Source organism: Gigantopelta aegis, chromosome 10 (assembly GCF_016097555.1).
Source record: "Gigantopelta aegis isolate Gae_Host chromosome 10, Gae_host_genome, whole genome shotgun sequence".
Lineage (NCBI taxonomy): Eukaryota > Metazoa > Mollusca > Gastropoda > Neomphalida > Peltospiridae > Gigantopelta > Gigantopelta aegis.
This window is the reverse complement of record NC_054708.1, coordinates 64,874,658-64,899,331: the sequence shown is the minus strand read 5'-3', so window position 1 is coordinate 64,899,331 and position 24,674 is coordinate 64,874,658. Positions and strand designations below refer to the sequence as shown.

The following is a 24,674-nucleotide window of genomic DNA, read 5'->3' as shown; positions in this document are numbered from 1 at the left end:
TCTTGAAGAGTACCCTTATAACCAACATTTTACTGCACAAACATACAAAATTAACTGACACAAGTATGTTTATACAGCTAGTTGGTCTTTTCGTTGTCTTGCTGTGACGTGTGATTTTAACATGCATCGTCACGATCGTGTGTATCGCTGTCAACTCGGGAGTCTGGCAGTTCAGATTCGTCATAGTTGCATTATGTAATCCAGTGGGAAGACATTTTACAATTCAGAGGTGTTATTAGAACTAAATTGGATAGTTTTTTTTTGTTTTTGTTTATGCAACACTGAATGTCAATACACAGCCTGTTGAATTAGCGGCAACACGCTTCGTAGCCATTACGATGACAACAAACATTATAATAACACATCATTTTATAAACTCCATGTGCTTTTTTAACAATATAAATAGGCTATCCCACAAATCTCACTTCGGCAAAGGTTAAACAGTCGGGACAATTCGGCCTGTTACATTCTCAGAAAACAAAAGTAGTCGACATTTTCCGAATGAGAAAAAAAAGGTAGAGTTACTTCCCTTATGTTATTTTGACAAAAGAGGATCGATTTTTTTTTTATGCTTACAAAAATGTCATTTAACAGGAGAAACTGTCTCCCGCACAGGAGAAAGGAGATTTGATCAAATACCGGGAGACTCCCGCGGAATCCGGGAGGGTTGACAGGTCTGGTATTTAGCTGTATGTTGGCCAGTTGTTTTGCTTGTGGGTAAAAAAAAAAACCCATGACAAAACCCTCACAGAACCCCCTTACATAAAAGAATTGTGATAATCAGTCACAGAATGATCCATGATTTAGTGCAGTGGGAGGTCTACATATAACTGCTTAAGTGGAAGTTGTATATTAGCTTCATTCATTTTCAATGAACTCTTCCAAATTATGCGCCAAATTATTTCATAAAAAAATATGCGATTTTAAAAAATATTTTGGTCTTAATCCTACGGGAGATTAAAAATTCATTAACACAACAAATGTCAAAACAAAACCTTTCCTCTCTTGGGTGGAGATAGGAGCCGACATAAACCGACACGAGTACAATGAGATGTACCCATAAGTGGTAAATGGAAACTAGCTCCTCAAATCCTGTCAAACATTGTCCAACAAAACTGTAGATTATAACTTAATTTACTAATGACACAAAATATGTCTTCATTTTGTCGTCATAACTGACATTGATTTGTAAACTAGTGTCTGTTTAATTCATTTGCTCAGACAATTGACATTAGTAAATTATAAATCTAATATTTACTTGGCAATAATATGGTACTGGTAATACAATTAATAAAATTACACAGACAGTTATTCTGACTCAAGGCTGGAAATATTAATACGGCTTTGATATAGTATTATTTTGAGTAATGAGTTCATTTCAAGCAAATTGTTTGTGCAAACTATTTGACCAATTAATTTACCACTAGCATAAGGATAACAGTGCATAACAGTCATGTCATTATCTTGATTAAGACATGAAAATTATATTGACTGCTGTGGTGCACTGGTTAGAATGGGAGGAAAAAACCAATCAGCTGAATGGATCCACTGAGGTGGTTCGATCCTGCAACACAAGCACTTCAACCTACTGAGCTAAATCCTGTACATATTACTCTTGTTAAGGAAGTCTGGTGCCTCCCCCCCCCCCCCCCCAAAAAAAACATTTTTTTTTTTTTAATAATGATAATAATTTTAAAAAAAGAAACAACTGTTGACCAATATATTAATTAGTATACATTTTTGCACACAATCGATTATAGATTTTTATAATCGATTATACACATTGGCCATTGACCATCGGAACATCACTAGTACATGCTTCTTTTATGTTTATACCAATACAAAAATCATTGTATTTACTTTGTGTAAGACATGATTGCAGAATATTGCTCTTTGTATTTGTATGTGTAAATCAATACAAACAATGCATTCATGTGTTGTGTGTCTGCTTGGGTGCATGTGTGGACATACATGTATATATACACCAGTATGTGTAATGCTAGGCTCAGACTACCAACTGCCAGCAGAAAGTTGGCCAACTTGACGGTGGCATTGTGATTTTCCCAACTCCCGACTTACGACGTGTGCACTCTGATTAACAACTTATGGGTTATATGACAAGAATCAAGTTTTAAGGGATTGCTCAGACTAGCAACTGAACTGTCATAGAAGTCTTAGCCTAGCATAAGTAGGTGTGGGTGTGCACTAACCATCCCATATTACCCATAAACATTTGTTAATGATTTTGTTCTGAGTTGAACCTGGGCTACCAGTCCAATCAATCCTTTCAGTCTGGCCTAGTTGTACATACAGGTTCTATAAACCATCATTTATAAAAGTGGTTGGGTTTTTTTTTCTAAGGATGCTGTCAACACAGTGACGTGACACTGACAGATGGCCTGTAAAATGAGGGTGGGCATGTTCATAAGTAAACATTGTATGCAGGACTTGGAGTTCTTCTGTTATTCTTTTTCTTTCTTTTCCTTCTTTTCTTTCTTTCCTTCTTTTTTCTTCTTTTTTGTCAAAAATATTAATCTTATAATGATGTTTACCTTTATTTATTCATTTATTCATTTATTCATTTATTATTTATTTATTTATTTATTTATTTTAATTATTATTGCCATGTATTTGTGTGGATGTTGACCTAGAATCTTTCAAAGGAATGTGAGTTTGACCCAGTTTCTAGTGCAGGTATATATATCACTATCGGTGGTCCATGTATCAGGGAGAGTTGTCATCCCGAGTTACAGTGGGTGTCAGTTCGTACACATATGTGCCAGGTTCATGCAGATAGATCTCCACCGACCAGTGGTACCAGCTGTCTCCACTGTAAACAGAACCCTCATGTCAATCTCTCTCTTTTTCCTTGTTTCATTAGGCCAGGCGTGTCACCGGTCTAGTGACATGTTGGTCTAGTGACATGTAGCTGGTCTATTAGTAGCCAGGCGTGTCACCGGTCTAGTGACATGTAGCCGGTCTAGTGACATGTTTAAGTGACAGAACTTAGTGAGACCGTCTAGTGACATGTAGCCGGTCATTTATCTAGTCACACCCATTTAAAAAAACTTTAGACCGTTTATATAATAATTTTAAAAAAAATTATAATAATAATAATTAAAAGTATATTTATTCTAATTAAACTGTTTTAAAAGGAATATTTGAGAGCCATTTACATATAGCTATATTCAATGTCACCATTTGTCTCTGAAATGGCTGTTTGGAGATTATGTTTGGAGTGTATTTGAAAATGGAGGGGGTGGGGGGCATTGTCAGTGTAGCTTGAAAGTGGCAGGGTTCACTGTCAGTCTGATTATCAGGGTGAAGGCCCTTACGACATGTGACATGGAATTGGAATACAGTGCCATCACAGTTATCATGGCATGATGTATGGCCAGTAAGTGATGGTGCTATAAGAGGATGATCCTTACATCAGGGGCCTTGGAGACCATAACCCCCATCTCATATTTCCCTGTTATTGTGTTCACCTGAAATTCCAAATGTTTTCAGGGGAAAAACCCCAAACCCCTCTCTACCAACATATCTGGACCCTTTGGGCCATTAAATGACCTTCACCCAGGTCATCCAACTGACAGTCACCCTCCTACTTTCAAATTGCATTGACAGTGGCCCCCAGTATTGTTACCACACATCAGACAATGGCTTTATTTTGAAGCACTGATCATTAAGTGGAAGATGGCTATATGTATAGCTGACACCTGTATTCTAAAAGTTTTATTGTTCATCCTACATGGTACAGAATATATATGCCAGTAGCTACCTGTATGCACATAAAATTATCTATATGCACATGTATAAATATCTGTGATGGAACAAATTAAAATGTTGCTTTCATTACATATTTTTTATTCATGGCTCAGCACATTTTGTTCCAAATTCCTAGGATGGGCATATGTACATGTCATAAAAGAATAATTGACAAAAGTGTACTGCTTAACCTTTTAAAACATAAATAAATATCTTACTTTATGTACATGTAAGTAGACATGTTTTGTGGTTTGTGATTTCCCTAAATTTTGAAACTACAACAATACATATTTTATTTTACTGAAGTTTACTCATGAGTAATATATGTTTTTGGAAGAAACTTAATTTGTTTAATGCTTAAATTAGAATGACTTTCATGTATCTATATATACATGGTATTTCATAATATTGGTCTTTATAAGAAACTGTTATAGCTTCGTCAATGTTTTAAGGTATTAAAACTATTTGTGCACCATCATGAAGTAGACAGATGGAAAGTTTTATCAACATAAAAATATGGGAAGTCAGTTGAGTCAAGATATCATCATTGTTTTCAAAATGGTACTGTCCAAAGACCAGTGTTGTGAAGTTGTTAAATTGTACTACCAAAGTAAATCACTAAAAACAGTGGTTAAAACGATGAAAAGGAATCATCCAGACATAGGGCAGTTGAACATTAAACAGATCCAGAGAATTGTAAAAAGATTTGAAAACTTGGGATCAATAGAAGACGGATGGTACGGAAATCCTGTATATCAAGTGAATTAAAATCCTTTAGTTTATTAACTGTTTCACTGAATGCCAGCGATTAGTGTCATCTGGCGAACACATTTATGGCTTATTAACTGTCTATAATTAACTTTGTCAGATGACTGATAGGAATTCCCAGTCTCAGGTGTGAGAATAGCACAGAGATCTAGAAGTGTGCCCTGTTCACCTGGCTAGCTCCGAAACACACACACTTAAAACACCTGTACGCCTTGACTCGTGGTGAAGTTTGTTTTCTGTGTGGATTACATGGCGTGTAGTGTTGTGTATTGTGTATCACTGACAGACAGATAGCAGTCTTTACTCAGCCTATAGATTATATATAGTGCTATAGTCAGCCAGGTACGCCAGTGGTAAAATAATTACTAGTAAATTTCTTGTTACTCTAGTTTTTTTAACTTATAGATGTGTTATGGAGTATGTAAGTTTGGCATTGAAATCCAGAGGCCATACAGTTATTTTTATAACTCATTTGCCTAATTGGTTTTAAGAATTTACTTAATTATTGAAGTTGTTAATGGGAATGAGCGGTCTTTCATTACTACTGTTAAATTCTTTATTTTCGTGGGTTTACATTTTTGTTGCTTTGCTACAAACCACAATATATTTTCAGTATGTTCTTAAATTAACAAATTACACAGAAATTAGACTATACCACAAAGAAAAGTGATTTTGCTTTATGTTCTTTTTAAAACTGAAAATGTACTTTGTACATGTATGCATTTGATAAAATTTGCAGGAGTAATATTAATAATTAGAATCAGGGCTTATAGAATTTTTATAAAATTCACTAGCCATGGGATCAGTGATTTTTTTAATTTACTAGCCACAATTAAAAATTCATTAGCCCTACTTTACTTTAAGTTAATACAATTTTACCAATAGTAATAATGTCACCTAAAGAGGGAGATGGACCTTAAAAAACACTAAGATTAGGTGATGGGAGTTGGGTCAGGACATTTATATTAACAAAATAGACTTAAATACAGCATTTGACAACTCTTTTTCACTAGCCATTGGGCATGACAATAGTAGATATTTACTAGCCCAGCATTAAATATCACTAGCCATGGGAGTGGGGCTACCATAATCTAAAAGCCCTGTTAGAATAGAATATTATACAGCTTACATGTATTTGCAGGCATTAGTTATTTACTGTGGCTTTACCTTTTATCTTTTTGTCTTTTCACCTGTCCAATCAATAAAAACCCTCAGATCTGTATCTGTCTCTAAACTGTGTTATTGTTGTGTTTACCTCTTCTAATTAACCAAGACAACAATAGGAGCAGTTGGGGCTGCATGCCTGCTGTTAGTGTCCATCTCAGCTGTACAAATTAAACACCACCACTGTTTGTAGTGCATTCAAGCATATACTAGTACCTTCAGCACTTAATAACTCTTATCTAGATGTGTATATACTGCAGTATAGCATTACTTGAGTGGGTATTTACGGACAATCATTAGCAGCTTCTGTTGAGAACACGGAAACAATTCCAGGTGGTTGGTATACAGGTACATGTAGAGAGAATTCTGTGTTAGCACTCAACCTGTTTGCTTCATGTAAACAACAACACATGTGCAGTTGGTGCTGTTCGAACCCAGCTGTGTATTAATTGTGTTCTATAGTGTGTGGCAGAACAAAGTGCGCAGACAACTAACAGGTAGGCTAGCTCAGTCAGGTAGACACACACTTGATTGTGTTTGTATGTGTAGGTGTCTGGTGCTAAAAATAAAATACTTACGCTACATTACTTCATATGTATTTGTGAGCTGTTCAGCCATGTCATTTGTTTATATAATACTGGTATTTCTTCTGACATTTTGTGAAATATAAATATAAATTTGAATGATTACTGAAATCACACAACTACTGTAAGTACCAATTATTCTAGGTGTCGCTGACTCATTATTATTATTTATTGTTTTAAAATAAATTGTTGAATTTTCATTTTTTATTTTAACTTGTTATGCATGTACAGGTATATAATACTCCAACCAGTACATTAGAACTATAGAGCATACAATTACAATTTTAAACTGAAATGCATTCTATTATAATGGTACATATATGGACGTACCACCATTAACAGCCATGGAACATTATTGATAATTTTATTTTTAAACACATAAATCCACTTTTAAAAACATTTCTCAGTGTTGGTGGAAGTTTGTTTTATATTAGAACCATTTGGCTATTCAAGATATGATCATATAGTGAGAGGTACATGTAGATAGGCACCAAAATCAATTTCAAAACCTTAGACTACTATTTAAAAAAATATATATATGTTTTCAACCATACATTTTTAATTTGTGTCATAAATTAATAGCATATAATTATGGTAATATCTTCTGTGAATGGTAGATATTGTAAATAATTGTTTTATTTTAACCCACCTTCCTGGACCATGTGATAATTTTTGTAATAAATAGATGATATTTCATGGTTTTTTGTCAAATATGATTTATATCTCAAATATGATTTATATCTCATCGAGTGAAGTTTCCAATCATATCTCAGGATGGACCATGTGATACTTTTTGAAACAGAACTAAACCTTATTCTTCATATTTTAGTTAAAGGAACCTTTTTCTTCAGAACAAAAACTAATAAAAAGAAACCTTCAAAAGCTGTTCATTTTCAATACATGTGTGTGCATTTCTTGTGATTCATTTATTTCTTTCTTTCTTCTGTCAAATAGCTCTCTCCTATTGGAAACCTTTCATGTTAGAACCTAATTTCTGTCTCTCCATTTTCCTGCAAGAATGTCGGTACCATTAAATTATATGGTTCCTGGATGTGTGACTTGAATGCCTGTTATTCTGTGATCACAAAGTGTTGTTTGTTTTTTTTACACATCAAGGGACCTGCCAGTGACAGTTCATTTTCCTCTTGTTTGGGTAATGCAATTTGTGTGTTGGTTCAGTGAAGTGCAAGAGTTGTTAGCCAAGCTGTATCCTGAAAAAAATAAGGTTTTCAAATTGAATAAAGGAATATCCCCTGTTGACAGCAGGTTAATCCAATATTCATGTAAAACTAATTCATTACTGTGCAGACAGGTTTCTCGAATATGTATACATCTCTCTCCATTGAATTGTGTACATGTATACATGTATGTGTACACTCTAGGTGAGAAAGAAATTAGTTTTTTTTATTTAATCACGATATCAACATATTTGTAGAACATATGGCTAAGAACCAAACAGATAATGTAGAAGAAACCTTCTACTGTGATAACCATGGGCTACTCTTTTTTGTTACCAGCAAGGAATCTTTTATGTGCACAATCCCTCAGATAAATCACATATAACAGCCTATGTTACACAAGTTGTGGAGCGCTGGCTGGAATGAGAAATAGCCCAATTGACCCACCATTGGGAATCGATCCCACATCATTCTGGGTTCGAGCCAATACTGAGAGATGAACCCAGCATTCACGAGCCCTATAGCTCCATGCTTTATCCACTGAGGCTAGTAATATATACACGTGTACAACATGTTTCTGGTTCTATCCTGCCTATAGGGGAAATGCATATGAGTAATACCTTACCTTTTGGTAGGTGTAGCATCTTTGGTAGCAGTGGGTTTCCTCTCTGTCCAAATCAAATGTCAAAATAATCTTGAGTAAGATTCCAGATAGCAGAGCTATGTATACTGCTTGCCAAATTCACTACTTGTTAATTTTTAAAATGTTGGTGAAGTTTATTTGAATTTAGAAAAAATAAATAATCATGTAATGATTGATATTTTGTTTGAAAATATCTGTGGATTTCAGCCTTTTTTTTAAGTTTCATAGATAATTTAGCTAAATTTTCTTCTCACTGTGAGCTAGCCAGGCTTTCTGCCATAAAATAATTTGAGCGTACGTAATAAAAACAAAACAATCATAAGCACTCCTAGGTGGTTATTGGTTTGAGATCTTTTGAACTTTGAAATTTTTTAAACAGCTGCTCTCTTACTTTAATCTTTCTAAGATTTTGGTGTACATAATTTTAAACTTTGTACCCTCTGGGAGAAACCCTGAAATACATGTAGTCCTGGGCCTCGATCTTTCCACGAACAATTTTGCCAAATTATCTATAAAACTTCAAAAATTGCAGAAACAGTTATTTTGTAACAAAATATCAATTATTAAATGTAATTTTTTCGCCAAATTAAAATAAAATTTGTCAATTGTTTTTAAAATTCACAATTGGTGAATTTGGCGAGTTGCAGAGCTAACCTTGCCTAAGATCAATTAATTGCATAACTATACTTTATGCCCATCATGTGCTCTTAGCACTAAGATAACTGTGCAACAGGATCATGGTGTCGATATACAAATATTCCATTCCTTTTCTGCATTTGAACTCTGTTACTGCTTTTTTGTTTTAGGTGTGACGTCTGCAAAATGAGTGTACCTCACCGCATCCTGATTGGGAATGAATCGGGAAGTACGAAAGGCAAGATGGATAGTGACAGCAGCAATGAATGCATCTCCAGCCAGCAGACCCCATATTGTGATGTGAGTAGTTCATTAATTTTATCTGTTATCTGTTTTTTAGGGGGGGGTTTCTTGACTTGGAAGGTTGGTGGAGAACGGGAACTAACTCTGTCAGTATCTAGATCATTTGTCTGAGGTGCTTCCATCATAGGATCGAACCACCTCACTGGACCAGTTCTCTGGGTTTTTTTCCCCACTCCAACTAGTATCCTACAACTGGTGTATCAAAGACAGTGTTCGGCAAATGTTTGAGAAAGTCACTAGTCATCACAGAAGCTTTGGCTAGTGTCCTATGTATTATAGTATTACAGTTGATAATTTCCACTAGCTCAGACCAAATAGTCACTAGCCCAGACCGAGGCCATGGTATGTGCTATCCTGTCTGTAGAAAAATGCATACATAATAAATCTCTTGCTAGTAATAGAAAATGTATCAAGTTTCCTCAAAGACTTTCACATCCAGTAGACACTAGTGGTGTCATTAAACGAAAAACAGTAAACATTCTCGACTCTGACCCATTAGGATAAGTATTAGATATTTGTTTTAGATCTAGTGGCAGAAAGGAAATACTGACAGACCTCTACATTAACTCTCAGCAACCACTTGTTCCTCTCGAAGTTACCAGTGCTTGTCCTGTTCATATTTTTCTGCATACATTTTGTCAGTTATTGTGATTTTCAGTTGAATTATCAAATTGATAGAACAATTTACTTATCCTACATTCCAGGGGCCTAATTCACTAAACTCTTCAAACTTTGCGATCTTGTAGTAAATGCTAAAAGACTTGCAATGAGGATGCTTTGTTGTCTAGCAGAGCCTAAGAGACCTTTGTGAATTAGGCCCCAATCTCCGTATTCATAAACATACATAAGTCAATGTATGATACTTATCTATGTACTTTAAGTATGTATTTAGGTATCATACATTGACTTAAGTACGTTTATGAATACGGAGCCTGACCACTTGTCCAGGGCAAGCATTAATGTAGAGCCCTGGCTGAGTGGTAAGCCACATCAAAATATGTGTGTTTTATTTGATATTACTAATAGTTTTTATGGAATATAAATTATTATACTGGGTACATGTAACAGATGCTTTTTGCTGACTCTTGTTTCTATCAGTAAGTGAAAATCTGTGTGGAACTGAAAGTTCTTGTGCCAGTGCCAAGCTGTGTCTGTGGTATTTTATTTCGGTGCTGTGTGCTGGTGTATAATAGCTGACGATTACTGTTATTTGTGGCACGTGTTGTGAGCCTGTTAGCACTGAATGGTGCTGTGTGATATGGTAATTGCAGATAACCCACAGTCTATTACCACTTATGCAGAACAGTACTACTTAACAACACCATCTGATTTCGGTTGTTTGTTTTATTTAGCGACACCACTATCTAGCACACTGATTTATTATTCATCGGCTGTTGGATGTCAAACATTGGTAATTTTTTTACATATAATATTAGAGAGGAAACCCACTTCCCCCACACAGACCTAGTGCCTATCATGCATTTCTCTCTGGTGGAAACAGGCTGGGGGTTTTCTCATTCTCTAGACCAAATGTTACAGTAATCACATACTTTTAAATACATAATAAACATAACTGTATACATGTACTATTAGAGAGGAAACCCACTACATTTTTCCATTATATTAGTAGCAAGGGATCGTTTATATGCACTTTCCCACAGACAGAACAGCACACACCACAGCTTTTAATATATGAGTCGTGTGGTGCACTGGTTGGGATGGGAAACCCCCACCAATCACAGAATGTGTATACTGAGGTGATCCTACGACACAAGCACCTCAGGCGAGAGCTCTACTGACTGAGCTCAGTTCCGCCCCCAGAAGTCTTGACTATTAATATTTGAAGCTCAGTAATGTTCAGTTCTTGGTCAAGTGGCAACATGTTGACATCTATTGCAATTACAGGTGCAGATGTACAGTAGTTTTTGTTTATTTCCATCTTATTTCCTCTGACAGGTCATTCACCGTAAAAGTATCTGATTATTTGCACCTGTTTGACAAAATCGTTTTCAGTTTGTTTTTGTTTTGGGTTTAGGTGGGTGTTTTTGTTGTTGTATGTTGAAGCACTATCACCATGGTTACTAAATGTCAGATGTTCAAGTTACTCTGCTAGTATATATCATAGGCCATAGTGTACTGGTGTGTACTTCCTGTGTGTGTGAAGATCTATGCATTTTAAAAGACCCTATTACTGTATGTCTATCATGCATATCTTTGTGTGGAAACAGGTGGGGGGTTTTCTCATTTCTCTACACCAAATGTTACAGTAACCACAGACTTTTAAATACTTAATAAATATTATTGTATGTAAAGCGGCGTTCTCCTTATGCGATTTGTCACACCGACTTGTCATAGTGACACTTAATCATATGTGTATAAGACTTAATGTCATTCCAATTGATGTGTTCACACAGTACGATTCAGTCACATGTGACAAGTCAGTGCAACATTGCATAATGAGAACACCCCTTAAGAAGCACTGATTAAACTGCGTGGGTGTGGGTGGGTATGCACGTTAAACACAGTCTTTGCTAACTTACCATTATTTTTCTATTATCGTTTTAAATTAAAATTAATTTTAATAAGATTTGCCAACATTTTCAACTCATCTGCATAATGAGCCCCGTTTATTAGTCCCCTTCTGCCCTAACCAAAGATGACTATAGATTTATCTCTATCCATCTGTTTGTCCATCCATCCATCCGTAAATCTAGATGCATCTGTCCCACATACAGCTTTCCTGACTTTTGTCCGCAATGCCTCAAGGTATTGATCTGAAATTTTTTGTATAGCTTTATCATGTCGAGGTACGGGTCTTCTTTTACTTTCATGGGTGTTTGTCCATTTTTTTTTAGATAGTTATGGCCCTTGAATATTGGATATGTGAAAATTTGTTTGGTCTGGTGGGGGAGGGGGGGGGGGGGGGTGGGGCATGTATTTAGCAGAACTATTAGAATGCTTGTTTTGGTACCTGTTTGAGTATACTTGACTTGCTCTGGTTTACGGCAGATACTGGGACATGAACCCATTACCTACCACATCAGTCTTAAACCAGGGGCCTAATTCACAAAGGTCTCTTAGGCTCTGCTAGACAACAAAGCATCCTCTTTGTAAGTCTTTTAGCTTTGCACTGCGAGATCACAAAGTTGCGAGAGTTTAGTGAATTAGGCCCCAGATGAGATGAGCTCTGTGTTATCTGGAGCTGGTTTGATTGTGATTACGGTTATCTCTTATCTTGCATTTAATGCAACATGAAAGAAAAAAAATATAATAAAGAAAAAAAATTCTCATAACTGTCAAGACACAAAATTATCACACATTTTGTTTACTTGGTAGAAATAATAAGTCTGACAATGATTGACTTCAGTGTTTAAAAAACAACAACAACAGTACCTTGCCAGTGACGGTAGGAAGTAGTGTAACAGGGTGATGTCACCTAACGGTTTGTTTTACAGCATTACATACTTGACTGCACAATGACCCACCTGCCTAGGTGCGGTGACCCAAGGTCACATATTCCTTGTTCTCAAGTAACCCATTATTACTGAGCTGACTACAGGCTTGTGTAATCCGGTTAATGTTCCAGTGATTGTCACATATACTGTACTGTAGAAACTGTTAAGAAGTTTCAACTGTTTGGAGATTAAATTATTCATATTTTAAAAACAAACTACATGTACATGTATTATTCAGCCCAGAACACAAAAGAGTTGGTTTTACTTAGCATTGTCATGGAACTCTGTATTGAAATCTGTTAGTTTGTATAGTTATTATATTTGATGTAAATATAGAAAAAAAATCTGTCTGTCTCTGTCTTTTATCTCTCATTCACAATCATTCTCTTTTACCCCTTTCTCCCCTCCCTCCCCCCTCCCTCCCTCCCTCTCTCTCTCTCTCTCTCTCTCTCTCTCTCTCTCTCTCTCTCTCTCTCTCTCTCTCTCTCTCTCTCTCTCTCTCTCTCTCTCTCTCTCTCTCTCTCTCTCTCTCTCTCTCTCTCTCTCTCAGAATGATCTTTTCATGGGTTTAAGTACATGTATTTGAGTACACAAGTATACATGCATATATACATGTAAATAATGCAATGCAATACATTACATAACCATGCACATTTATATCTACAAGTACTTGCGAATGAATGTTTCTAGACATTATTTTAAAATAGCAAACATTAAATTTGGTTAATATGTACTATACTACTAAAATAGATCATACATGCATGTACACTTAAATTATTGATCCTATTTATAAAAATGGCTGACCCAAATTACGATGTGACCGTGTACACATATATGCAGAGTAGTGGATTATCGCCCATCGAAAGAAGATTAAAGTATTTCTTTCTTGTTACACATTGATTCCAAATTGGTGCTACAGTCAGAAATATGTTAATATGAGTGTAGTTGTGATGATGTCAAGTATAAAATTATAAGACCTTTTTGTGCTGTGATTGGAATATTTTATTTGGTCAGTGTGTGTTATAAAATGTACAGTGACTGGTCACATAACCACATTTGAATATAGACGTCAGTAGGGCACATTCATATTTTTGTGTGTGTGATCTTTTAAAACAAAACCTGGGCATTCAGTATTTTATGACTTTCGTGTTTAAAGATTTTTTTTAAAAAGTGACAAAATTAATTTTGTAAATCCAGGATAAATCAAGGTACAGCTAACTCAAAAGAATATTTTTAATTTATTCAGTTTACATCAAGGATTCTTGGGACTTGTCTGAATTTATTTACTTAAATTTGGTGAAATTTCATATACATGTATGTACTGCATATAACTGTAAAGGAAGCTATTTGGAAAACATTATTTAGAATTTGATCTTTGATTGCTTCTAATAATCTGTGAGTATTAAGTAATTAACACACAATTTGTGTGTAGGTAGTGTATGGGAATTGTATAGGCTCAGGATGTTAGGACAGGACTGTCAGCTGAGTGTTAGCTCTTGTCATAATAAGCAGCAAGTTGTGGATGATGAAGGCAAGGCTAATACCGCGGAGCTGCTACAGTACTTTTTATGTCTCAAGGTATGTTGGTTCTTTCATTTCATTTCAACTTATTTTCGTGCTTATATTCAATTAAGGTTCAAGCATTCTGTCCTGGGCAAACACTTCAGCTATCTGGGCTGTCTGTCCAGGACAATAGGTTAGTTGTTAAACGTTAGTGAGAGAGAAGAGGGTGTAGTGGTCTTACACCCACCCATTGAGTCGTTAAAACTCACCTGGGTGGGAGCCGGTACTGGGCTGTGAACTCTGTATCTACCAGCCTTATGTCCGATGGTTTAACCAAGATGCCACCGAGGCCAATTGTTGGTTATAAATTTATGTTAAAATTGTTGACTTACTAAGCCTGAAACATTTAATATAAATTACATGTTAAATGGATCAATTAAATATAAAATGATCAATATTTTATTATCCATTACTTTACAAATTATTATTATTTTTTTATATTTTTTTTAAGCTGAACAAAAATGTCCCTTTGTTCATGAAATGGTTTTAACATCTCCAAACAGTATGTCATACTCACCAAGTCACACTGAGCATGTAAATAATATATTTGCTGTTAGGATATCCTTACAATTCATAGTAAAAATAAACAGCACATGTATGGGTCCATGTATCAGTGTGTCTTTTACTGCATTGGATAAAAGCAAATAATTTTTACTTTTAGGCACTGAAACAACCACTTCGTTTGGTCTGGCTGTTTAGCATCAACCACTCCAGTATGGGTCAGATCTATACATTTAATGCAATAAATGTCATTCTGAGTTACGTTTTATTCTGCAATAAAATATATATGAGCATCATTCAGCAGCTCACACAGGTTTCCCCGAGCTACCGGTTTTATTAATACTGTCTATAGTGTGTTTTGTTGGATCTGTGGCAGATGTTGGCGATGATTACAGCCTGGGTGAAAAGATTCATGTGCTGTCTATTCCAACAGCTGTTGATAAACTGAACTCAATGAATTGATGAAAGAATAAGGTCACAGCTTAAGTCAAATGGGGACAGAGTAGTAAAGTTTGATAGATTCTAAAGTGAGGTGAAAGGCTGGTGTGGATGGTAAGACTCCAGAGTAGTGGGGAAGGTATGGATGTTGTTTAGATTTTAGTTTTTGATTTTTCAAAATCTGATATCCTCTAGCCATAAAATATGCCCTAAAAGTCTGTGGCATTGTTATTAAGCAGAGCTTCATCATCTATAGTATTGACTGATGTTCAATATTTTCCCCTTTACAGGTGATTGCTTGGGTAATAATTTAAAATTTAAAATATGCCCTAAAAAGGCTGTGACATTCTTACTAAGCAGATCTTCATCATCTATAGTATTGCTGATGTTTAGCAAATGAGTCCTTTATTCCTAGTAGATCGGCCTCGGTGGTGTCGTGGTAGACCATCGGTCTACAGGCTGGTAGGTACTGGGTTCGGATCCCAGTCGAGGCATGGGATTTTTAATCCAGATACCGACTCCAAACCCTGAGTGAGTGCTCCGCAAGGCTCAATGGGTAGGTGTAAACCACTTCCATAACTGGTTCAACAAAGGCCATGGTTTGTGCTATCCTGCCTGTGGGAAGCGCAAATAAAAGATCCCTTGCTGCTAATCGGAAGAGTAGCCCATGTAGTGGCGACAGCGGGTTTCCTCTCAAAATCTGTGTGGTCCTTAACCATATGTCTGACGCCATATAACCGTAAATAAAATGTGTTGAGTGCGTCGTTAAATAAAACATTTCTTTCTTTCTTTTTATTCCTAGTAATTCAAATTCATCCTACATGTAAGTTAATTTTTATAACTAACTGTATAATCAAACTTTGATTTATTGGTGCTGTTTTATTATAACTAATGTTCAGTAATGAAATTCTAACTGATTCCAAACATATTTAAACTCCTTTTGAATTATTTTTTTGAGTTTGAGCTGGTTGTGAAGACTCTAGTTTTATCTTTATAGCTGGCTATACTAATGCAGTATCTATTCTTCCTTACATCATTTATATTGCACATATTACACCAATTGATATGTTGATGCTACCCGATTATGACAGATGATCATTGATGAAATTTCAACCAATTCCAAACAGAATGCACATACCTCAGCTATCTGGACTGTCTGTCCATGACAGTGGGTCAATGGTTATAGTTGTTAGTGGTTACTGAGAGAGAAGTTGGTGTAATGGCCTTATGCCTTTACAATTAGTGGTTAAACTTGCTCTAGGTGGGAGCCTGAACCAGGAAGTGAACCCAGTGCCTACTAGCCTTATTATGTCTGATGGCTTAACCACAATACCACTGAGACCAGTAGTATCAAGTCAGTATACATGTATAGAGCTACCCACTGAGTCGTCAACAGGGCTTCTAGAATTTTATAAAAATCTACTAGTAATGGGATCAGTGATTTTAAAACTGTACTAGCCATGATTAAATATTCACGAGCCCTACTTTAAATAAACACTAGAAGCCCTGTGTCAAACTCGTTTTGGATGGGGGCCAGTATTGGGATGTGAACCCAGCTACACCACTGAGGCCAGTAGTATCAAGTTGGTATAGTGGCCGTACATCTACCCGTAAACTTGATGTGGGTGGTACCACGAAGGGAACCCAGTACCTTCAGGCCTTATGTCCAATGGCTTAACGACTACACCACTGGGGCCAGTAGTATCAAGTTGGTATAGTGGCCATACATCTACTCATAAACTTGATGTGGGTGGTACCACGAAGGGAACCCAGTACCTTCAGGCCTTACGTCCAATGGCTTAACGACTACACCACTGGGGCCAGTAGTATCAAGTTGGTATAGTGGCCATACATCTACTCATAAACTTGATGTGGGTGGTACCATGAAGGGAACCCAGTACCTTCAGGCCTTATGTCCAATGGCTTAACGACTACACCACTGGGGCCAGTAGTATCAAGTTGGTATAGTGGCCGTACATCTACTCATAAACTTGATGTGGGTGGTACCATGAAGGGAACCCAGTACCTTCAGGCCTTATGTCCAATGGCTTAACGACTACACCACTGGGGCCAGTAGTATCAAGTTGGTATAGTGGCCGTACATCTACTCATAAACTTGATGTGGGTGGTACCATGAAGGGAACCCAGTACCTTCAGGCCTTATGTCCAATGGCTTAACGACTACACCACTGGGGCCAGTAGTATCAAGTTGGTATAGTGGCCATACATCTACTCATAAACTTGATGTGGGTGGTACCATGAAGGGAACCCAGTACCTTCAGGCCTTATGTCCAATGGCTTAACGACTACACCACTGGGGCCAGTAGTATCAAGTTGGTATAGTGGCCGTACATCTACTCATAAACTTGATGTGGGTGGTACCATGAAGGGAACCCAGTACCTTCAGGCCTTATGTCCAATGGCTTAACGACTACACCACTGGGGCCAGTAGTATCAAGTTGGTATAGTGGCCGTACATCTACTCATAAACTTGATGTGGGTGGTACCATGAAGGGAACCCAGTACCTTCAGGCCTTATGTCCAATGGCTTAACGACTACACCACTGGGGCCAGTAGTATCAAGTTGGTATAGTGGCCGTACATCTACTCATAAACTTGATGTGGGTGGTACCACGAAGGGAACCCAGTACCTTCAGGCCTTATGTCCAATGGCTTAACGACTACACCACTGGGGCCAGTAGTATCAAGTTGGTATAGTGGCCATACATCTACTCATAAACTTGATGTGGGTGGTACCACGAAGGGAACCCAGTACCTTCAGGCCTTATGTCCAATGGCTTAACGACTACACCACTGGGGCCAGTAGTATCAAGTTGGTATAGTGGCCGTACATCTACTCATAAACTTGATGTGGGTGGTACCACGAAGGGAACCCAGTACCTTCAGGCCTTATGTCCAATGGCTTAACGACTACACCACTGGGGCCAGTAGTATCAAGTTGGTATAGTGGCCATACATCTACTCATAAACTTGATGTGGGTGGTACCATGAAGGGAACCCAGTACCTTCAGGCCTTATGTCCAATGGCTTAACGACTACACCACTGGGGCCAGTAGTATCAAGTTGGTATAGTGGCCATACATCTACTCATAAACTTGATGTGGGTGGTACCATGAAGGGAACCCAGTACCTTCAGGCCTTATGTCCAATGGCTTAACGACTACACCACTGGGGCCAGTAGTATCAAGTTGGTATAGTGGCCATACATCTACTCATAAACTTGATGTGGGTGGTACCATGAAGGGAACCCAGTACCTTCAGGCCTTATGTCCAATGGCTTAACGACTACACCACTGGGGCCAGTAGTATCAAGTTGGTATAGTGGCCATACATCTACTCATAAACTTGATGTGGGTGGTACCATGAAGGGAACCCAGTACCTTCAGGCCTTATGTCCAATGGCTTAACGACTACACCACTGGGGCCAGTAGTATCAAGTTGGTATAGTGGCCGTACATCTACTCATAAACTTGATGTGGGTGGTACCATGAAGGGAACCCAGTACCTTCAGGCCTTATGTCCAATGGCTTAACGACTACACCACTGGGGCCAGTAGTATCAAGTTGGTATAGTGGCCATACATCTACTCATAAACTTGATGTGGGTGGTACCATGAAGGGAACCCAGTACCTTCAGGCCTTATGTCCAATGGCTTAACGACTACACCACTGGGGCCAGTAGTATCAAGTTGGTATAGTGGCCGTACATCTACTCATAAACTTGATGTGGGTGGTACCATGAAGGGAACCCAGTACCTTCAGGCCTTATGTCCAATGGCTTAACGACTACACCACTGGGGCCAGTAGTATCAAGTTGGTATAGTGGCCATACATCTACTCATAAACTTGATGTGGGTGGTACCATGAAGGGAACCCAGTACCTTCAGGCCTTATGTCCAATGGCTTAACGACTACACCACTGGGGCCAGTAGTATCAAGTTGGTATAGTGGCCATACATCTACTCATAAACTTGATGTGGGTGGTACCATGAAGGGAACCCAGTACCTTCAGGCCTTATGTCCAATGGCTTAACGACTACACCACTGAGGCCGGTAGGCACCAGTGTTAACTTGGGAGCCGCTACCAGGAATCAACCTCAGTACCTACCAAGCTTATGTCCAATGGTTTAACAACTACAGCACTGAGGAGACCGGTAGGCACCAGTGTTATCTTGGGAGCCTGTACCAGGAATTGAACCCAGTACTTACCAGCCTTATGTCTGATGGTTTAACCACTGTACCAGTGAGGAACCCAGTGGAAACTTGTGTTATCGTTGTGTGGCTGGCTACACTACTGCAGGATCTCTCTGTCATGCCCTGGGAATAGAACCCAGTACCTACTAGCCTTATGTCCAATGGTTTAACCACTACACCAGTGAGGAACCCCATAGGAACCAGTGTTACTTTTTTATGGCTGGCTACACTACTGCAGGATCTCTCTGTCATGCCCTGAGAATTGAACCCAGTACCTACTAGCCTCATGTCCAATGGTTTAACCACTATACCACTGAGGAACCTGGTAGGAACCAGTGTTATCTTTTTATGGCTGGCTACACTACTGCAGGATCTCTCTGTCATGCCCTGAGAATTGAACCCAGTACCTACTAGCCTCATGTCCAATGGTTTAACCACTACACCACTGAGGAACCTGGTAGGAACCAGTGTTATCTTTTTATGGCTGGCTACACTACTGCAGGATCTCTCATGCCCTGAGAATCGAACCCAGTACCTACTAGCCTTATGTCCAATGGTTTAACCACTACACTGGTGAGGAACCCCATAGGAACCAGTGTTATCTTTTTATGGCTGGCTACACTACTGCAGGATCTCTCTGTCATGCCATGGGAATTGAACCCAGTACCTACCAGCCTTATGTCCAATGGTTTAACCACTACACCACTGAGGAACCTGGTAGGAACCAGTGTTATCTTTTTATGGCTGGCTACACTACTGCAGGATCTGTCTGTCATGCACTGCTGCTCTAAAACAGCTGCTGCTAGCTGGCTTCCTGAAGAGAGAAAAATTGTTTAATTAGTTCATGTTGGCTTTCAGTGGCAGTCGAACTGATTGAATACTAGTTGGCTCTGTGGACTTGTGTGTGTATTTCCTCATCCATTGGTCTCGATAGAATCGGCTGATTTCATTTACCGATTCTGTGGATTTTAGTCTGGTCCTCCACTCATTGAAAGGTAGGAGTGTTTTAAAGGTGTTATTTTTAGAGCCATAGGGTGATATGTCAGTGTAATGTATCTCAGCACACTGACATGTTCAGCTGATGCTTGTAAATCCTTGTTTGTATAATACTCTGACTACAAGACATTGTACATGTAGTCTGTCACATACTGGTATATGTATGTTAAAGAGATTGTTCAGAGTTTGCAACTATTGTAACATGTTTTCAACTAAAGAACATTTTTAACAACTAAAAGTATATGTTATATACACTTTCTTGTTTAAAATGTGAATGTCTGTATATAGAACATGTTTTTCGTTATTCTAATGTTTGTGGTCACCCAAAGTGTATTAGGAAGTAAAATAAAATATTATACCAGAAACATATTTGATATACAGAAACTGATATTCAAAAGTTTGAAATGTTATCAAGATGAACTTCCATGGTTTGTTGCTGTTTTATGTAAACATTAGCGACAGAAGTGGTTGTTTTAATGTTTGCTGCACAGACTTATGTATAGCTGCCAAAGGATATTTGGAAATATATTACAATGGTTGCAAACTCAGGATAGTCCATTAAAACTTTTACCAGAACTTTATAAATTAGAATTTTGCACATTTTAGAAGTGGGGAAATACACTGTATAGATGTGTATAGCTTTGTTAAAAATGTGAAATATTTTCATGAACTTGTCCTGATAACCAGTAGTATTTAAAGGTATATAAACTCTTATATCGACTTCCGTTTCATATAGTTTATTTATAGTGACTAGATTACACTATATGTATACATGTATATTCGAATGTAATGCGTACCTGTAGATCAATGTAATCAAGGCTAACGTACAGCTGTGTTATGTAGGTCAGTTATTAAATATGGGTGTTCATGGTGTGGACTCAATCAATCCATCAGTCAGTGGGTCGTAACAAGCATATCTCACCAATTGGCATGTCATCCCGTCATGAAGACGTCACCGTCTAGTGTGTCCAGGCATTTTAATGAGAACATTTAGTGACTCCAGTGTTCTTGGTTTTTGTGTTTGTAAAACCTAAAACAGATGATCATGAAGGCACAACAGGTAAAATACCGGTAGATACATGTATACTCTTCAAAAAAAGTAAGGGAACTCTAATAAGAATTTACAATTGCCAAAATTGTAAGGTATATTAGCTGTGGGGAATGGTTATATGATAATACTGAATTAATTAGGCAAACATTACAACCAGTAGTTCAGTATTACAGTAGGTTTTATGACCACCAAAGATCTTGAAGGATGATTGAGGTCAGAAGTGAAATTTGAAAGTTGATGCTTTTTTATCCGTAAATCGCAAATTCAAACAATAAAAATGACTAAAAACAAAACAATAACAACTGTATGATCAACAGAATGAAAAAGATTGACAGAAATAATGTTTGACAGTGATTAATCAACCTTCCTGGAAATTGTCAAAATCGAGAATGATGGGGCAACTGCGTGATGTATGTGCAAACTATGGAATGTGTTTCAATGTGTTGAACGTTCTTTACTAGGATGTCTGTGGTCAAAACGTATGTTCAGTCTAATAGTTGACATTAACATTAATATTTCAGGTTTCCCTACTTTTTTTTTTAAGAGTATATTTTAAAATGCACAAAATAAACAGGTGCAAAAATCAGGTAAATAATGAATGACTGACAGCCAGTGGTAAATACAGCTGGAAAGAAGAATCCTGGACATTTAACTGTTTTGTTTTTTGGGGTTTTTTTGGAGGGGTGGAGGGGGGTCTTGTTTTTTGGGGAGTATGTTGTAGTTTTTTGTTGGGGTTTTCCAAGTCAATATCATTTCAGGATAGTAGTCTAGATAAATTAACTATGTACTTAATATAGTTTACAATAGTTCAAGATTTCCAGGTAATGTATATGTTCTAACAACCTTTAAATCTGTCAAGTCAATTAATGAGTAACTTTATTGTTCACAATACCCAGATTGAACAATACTAAATACATACATATATTAAGCCATGCATATATCCCTCTATATATAAACAAGTAACAAAATATAGTATTACAATACAATATTGACTTTAATATTTTAGCATTTGGACTACCTTGTGTGTGTGTGTGTGTGTGTGTGTGTGTCTGTGTCTGTGTCTGTGTCTGTCTGTGTCTGTGTCTGTGTCTGTGTCTGTGTCTGTGTCTGTGTCTGTCTGTCTATGTATGTATATTACAGCACTGTCATACTATATGTGACAAGTTCTATATTCCTAAACCCAACCACTGGCCGCACTGGTAAAATACATAATTAAAAGACGTCTAAATCACAGAATTATGTCGACTTTCATCCGTGTGTTACATAATTCACATCCATCCATTATTTTGTTTACAGCCTTGAGAAAAGACTCAGATCTAAGATGTTAGTAATTACCTTTGGCTTAATTTGTTTTTTTCTTCGCTTTGTGGTGCTGTGTTTATTTTTGGCTTCTTCATAAGAAATGGTCATTATAATGAAACCTGATTGACGTCTGTGTATTTGTTAATTACTATTACAAGCAAAAAGCAGCTACGTTTATTCCTTCTTCATTCTGAATGCATGAAATTGAATCTTTCAAGAAGGATTTCTCATCCAGTTAGTCCACAAAAGCTGTGATATGTACTATGCTGCATAAGCATACGAGATGGAGCAAACCCTCAAATTCGGGCAAAAATTATAAAGATATTCGGGCAAAATGTGCTAACCTGAAACCTTTTTTACCATATATTTCCATCATTCTACCTTCAAAATTACTTGTAATCCATGAAAAATGCGTAGTGATTCGTTTGCAATCCTCTATAGCTGTTTGGCAGTAATGCTAATATGAATAAATGCTGTTATCCAGATTCGAGCATTTTCGTTTAATATGGGCAAAAACCAGCCTGACACCCCAATAAAAAATGGGAGCCTATGCTATTATGTCTGTAGAATAGTGCACATATATAAAAAATCGCTTGCTGCTTTTTAATGGAAAAGAACAGCCCATGTAGGTTTCCTCTCTAATTATCTCAGTGTTCCTTGACCAACATCGTATAGTCATAGATAAAATGTGTAGCATGACTATATTCTGGCTGTGAGCTAGTTACTAGTCAGTTCACGACATTGCTTGGGTGTTGATATTCTCACTATATTCTCGCTGTGAGCTAGTTACTAGTCAGTTCACGACATTGCTTGGGTGTTGATATTCTCACTATATTCTGGCTGTGAGCTAGTTACTAGTCAGTTCACGACATTGCTTGGGTGTTGATATTCTCACTATATTCTGGCTGTGAGCTAGTTACTGGTCAGTTCACGACATTGCTTGGGTGTTGATATTCTCACTATATTCTGGCTGTGAGCTAGTTACTGGTCAGTTCACGACATTGCTTGGGTGTTGATATTCTCACTATATTCTGGCTGTGAGCTAGTTACTGGTCAGTTCACGACATTGCTTGGGTGTTGATATTCTCACTATATTCTGGCTGTGAGCTAGTTACTGGTCAGTTCACGACATTGCTTGGGTGTTGATATTCTCACTATATTCTGGCTGTGAGCTAGTTACTGGTCAGTTCACGACATTGCTTGGGTGTTGATATTCTCACTATATTCTGGCTGTGAGCTAGTTACTGGTCAGTTTACGACATTGCTTGGGTGTTGATATTCTCACTATATTCTCGCTGTGAGTTAGTTACTAGTCAGTTCACGACATTGCTTGGGTGTTGATATTCTCACTATGAACTAGTTACTAGTCAGTTCTGGACATTGCTTGGGTGTTGATATTCTCACTATATTCTCGCTGTGAGCTAGTTACTAGTCAATTCACGACATTGCTTGGGTGTTGATATTCTCACTATATTCTCGCTGTGAGCTAGTTACTAGTCAGTTCACGACATTGGTACTTCTAGATAGATAATTTGTTTCGTTTTTGTTTAATGATACCACTAGAGCACATTGATTTATCAATCATCAGCTATTGGGTATCAAACACATGGTAATTCTGACATAGTCCTAGAGAAGAAACCTGATACATTTTTCCATTAGTAGCAAGGGATCTTTTATATGCACCATCCCACAGACATGATAGCACATTCCATAGGCTTTGATATACCAGTTGTGGTGCACTGGTTGGAAAGAGGAATAGCCCAATGGACCTGCCTTCGGGTATCGATCCTAGATTGACCATGCATCAAGCGAGTGCTTTATCACTGTGCTACGTCCTGCCCCTGTAGTCAGATCATGATATTGTTTGGGTGTTTATAGTCTCACTATGTTCTGGCTGTCAGGGTCGGTTGCCGTTGGAACACATCCCATCTTCGATCATGACAGATGACTAATCTCGTAAAGAACTCAAGTCTTTGACTTAAAGCTTCACTTTTAATTTGAAATATTGATTTCTGCTACAACAGACACATGGAAAGGTTCTTTGTCTAAATTAATTGGACAGTGGCTTGTATTGATAATAGCCCATGATCCACCGAGTCTTTGTTAGCGT

At 37.5% G+C, this 24,674-nt stretch overlaps 1 protein-coding gene across 3 annotated transcripts in view; it reads left to right on the top strand.

Moving 5' to 3' along the window:
* The window catches only part of LOC121384562 (ras-specific guanine nucleotide-releasing factor RalGPS2-like), a 111,603-nt gene that overhangs the window by 33,255 nt on the left and 53,674 nt on the right, over positions 1 to 24,674 (top strand). For all 3 annotated transcript variants that reach the window (XM_041515017.1, XM_041515016.1, XM_041515019.1), the window contains one exon: positions 8,912 to 9,041. In XM_041515017.1, coding sequence (XP_041370951.1) covers positions 8,928 to 9,041 — 114 coding nt within the window. In that variant the 5' untranslated portion in view covers positions 8,912 to 8,927. The remainder of the gene's footprint in view (positions 1 to 8,911; positions 9,042 to 24,674) is intronic.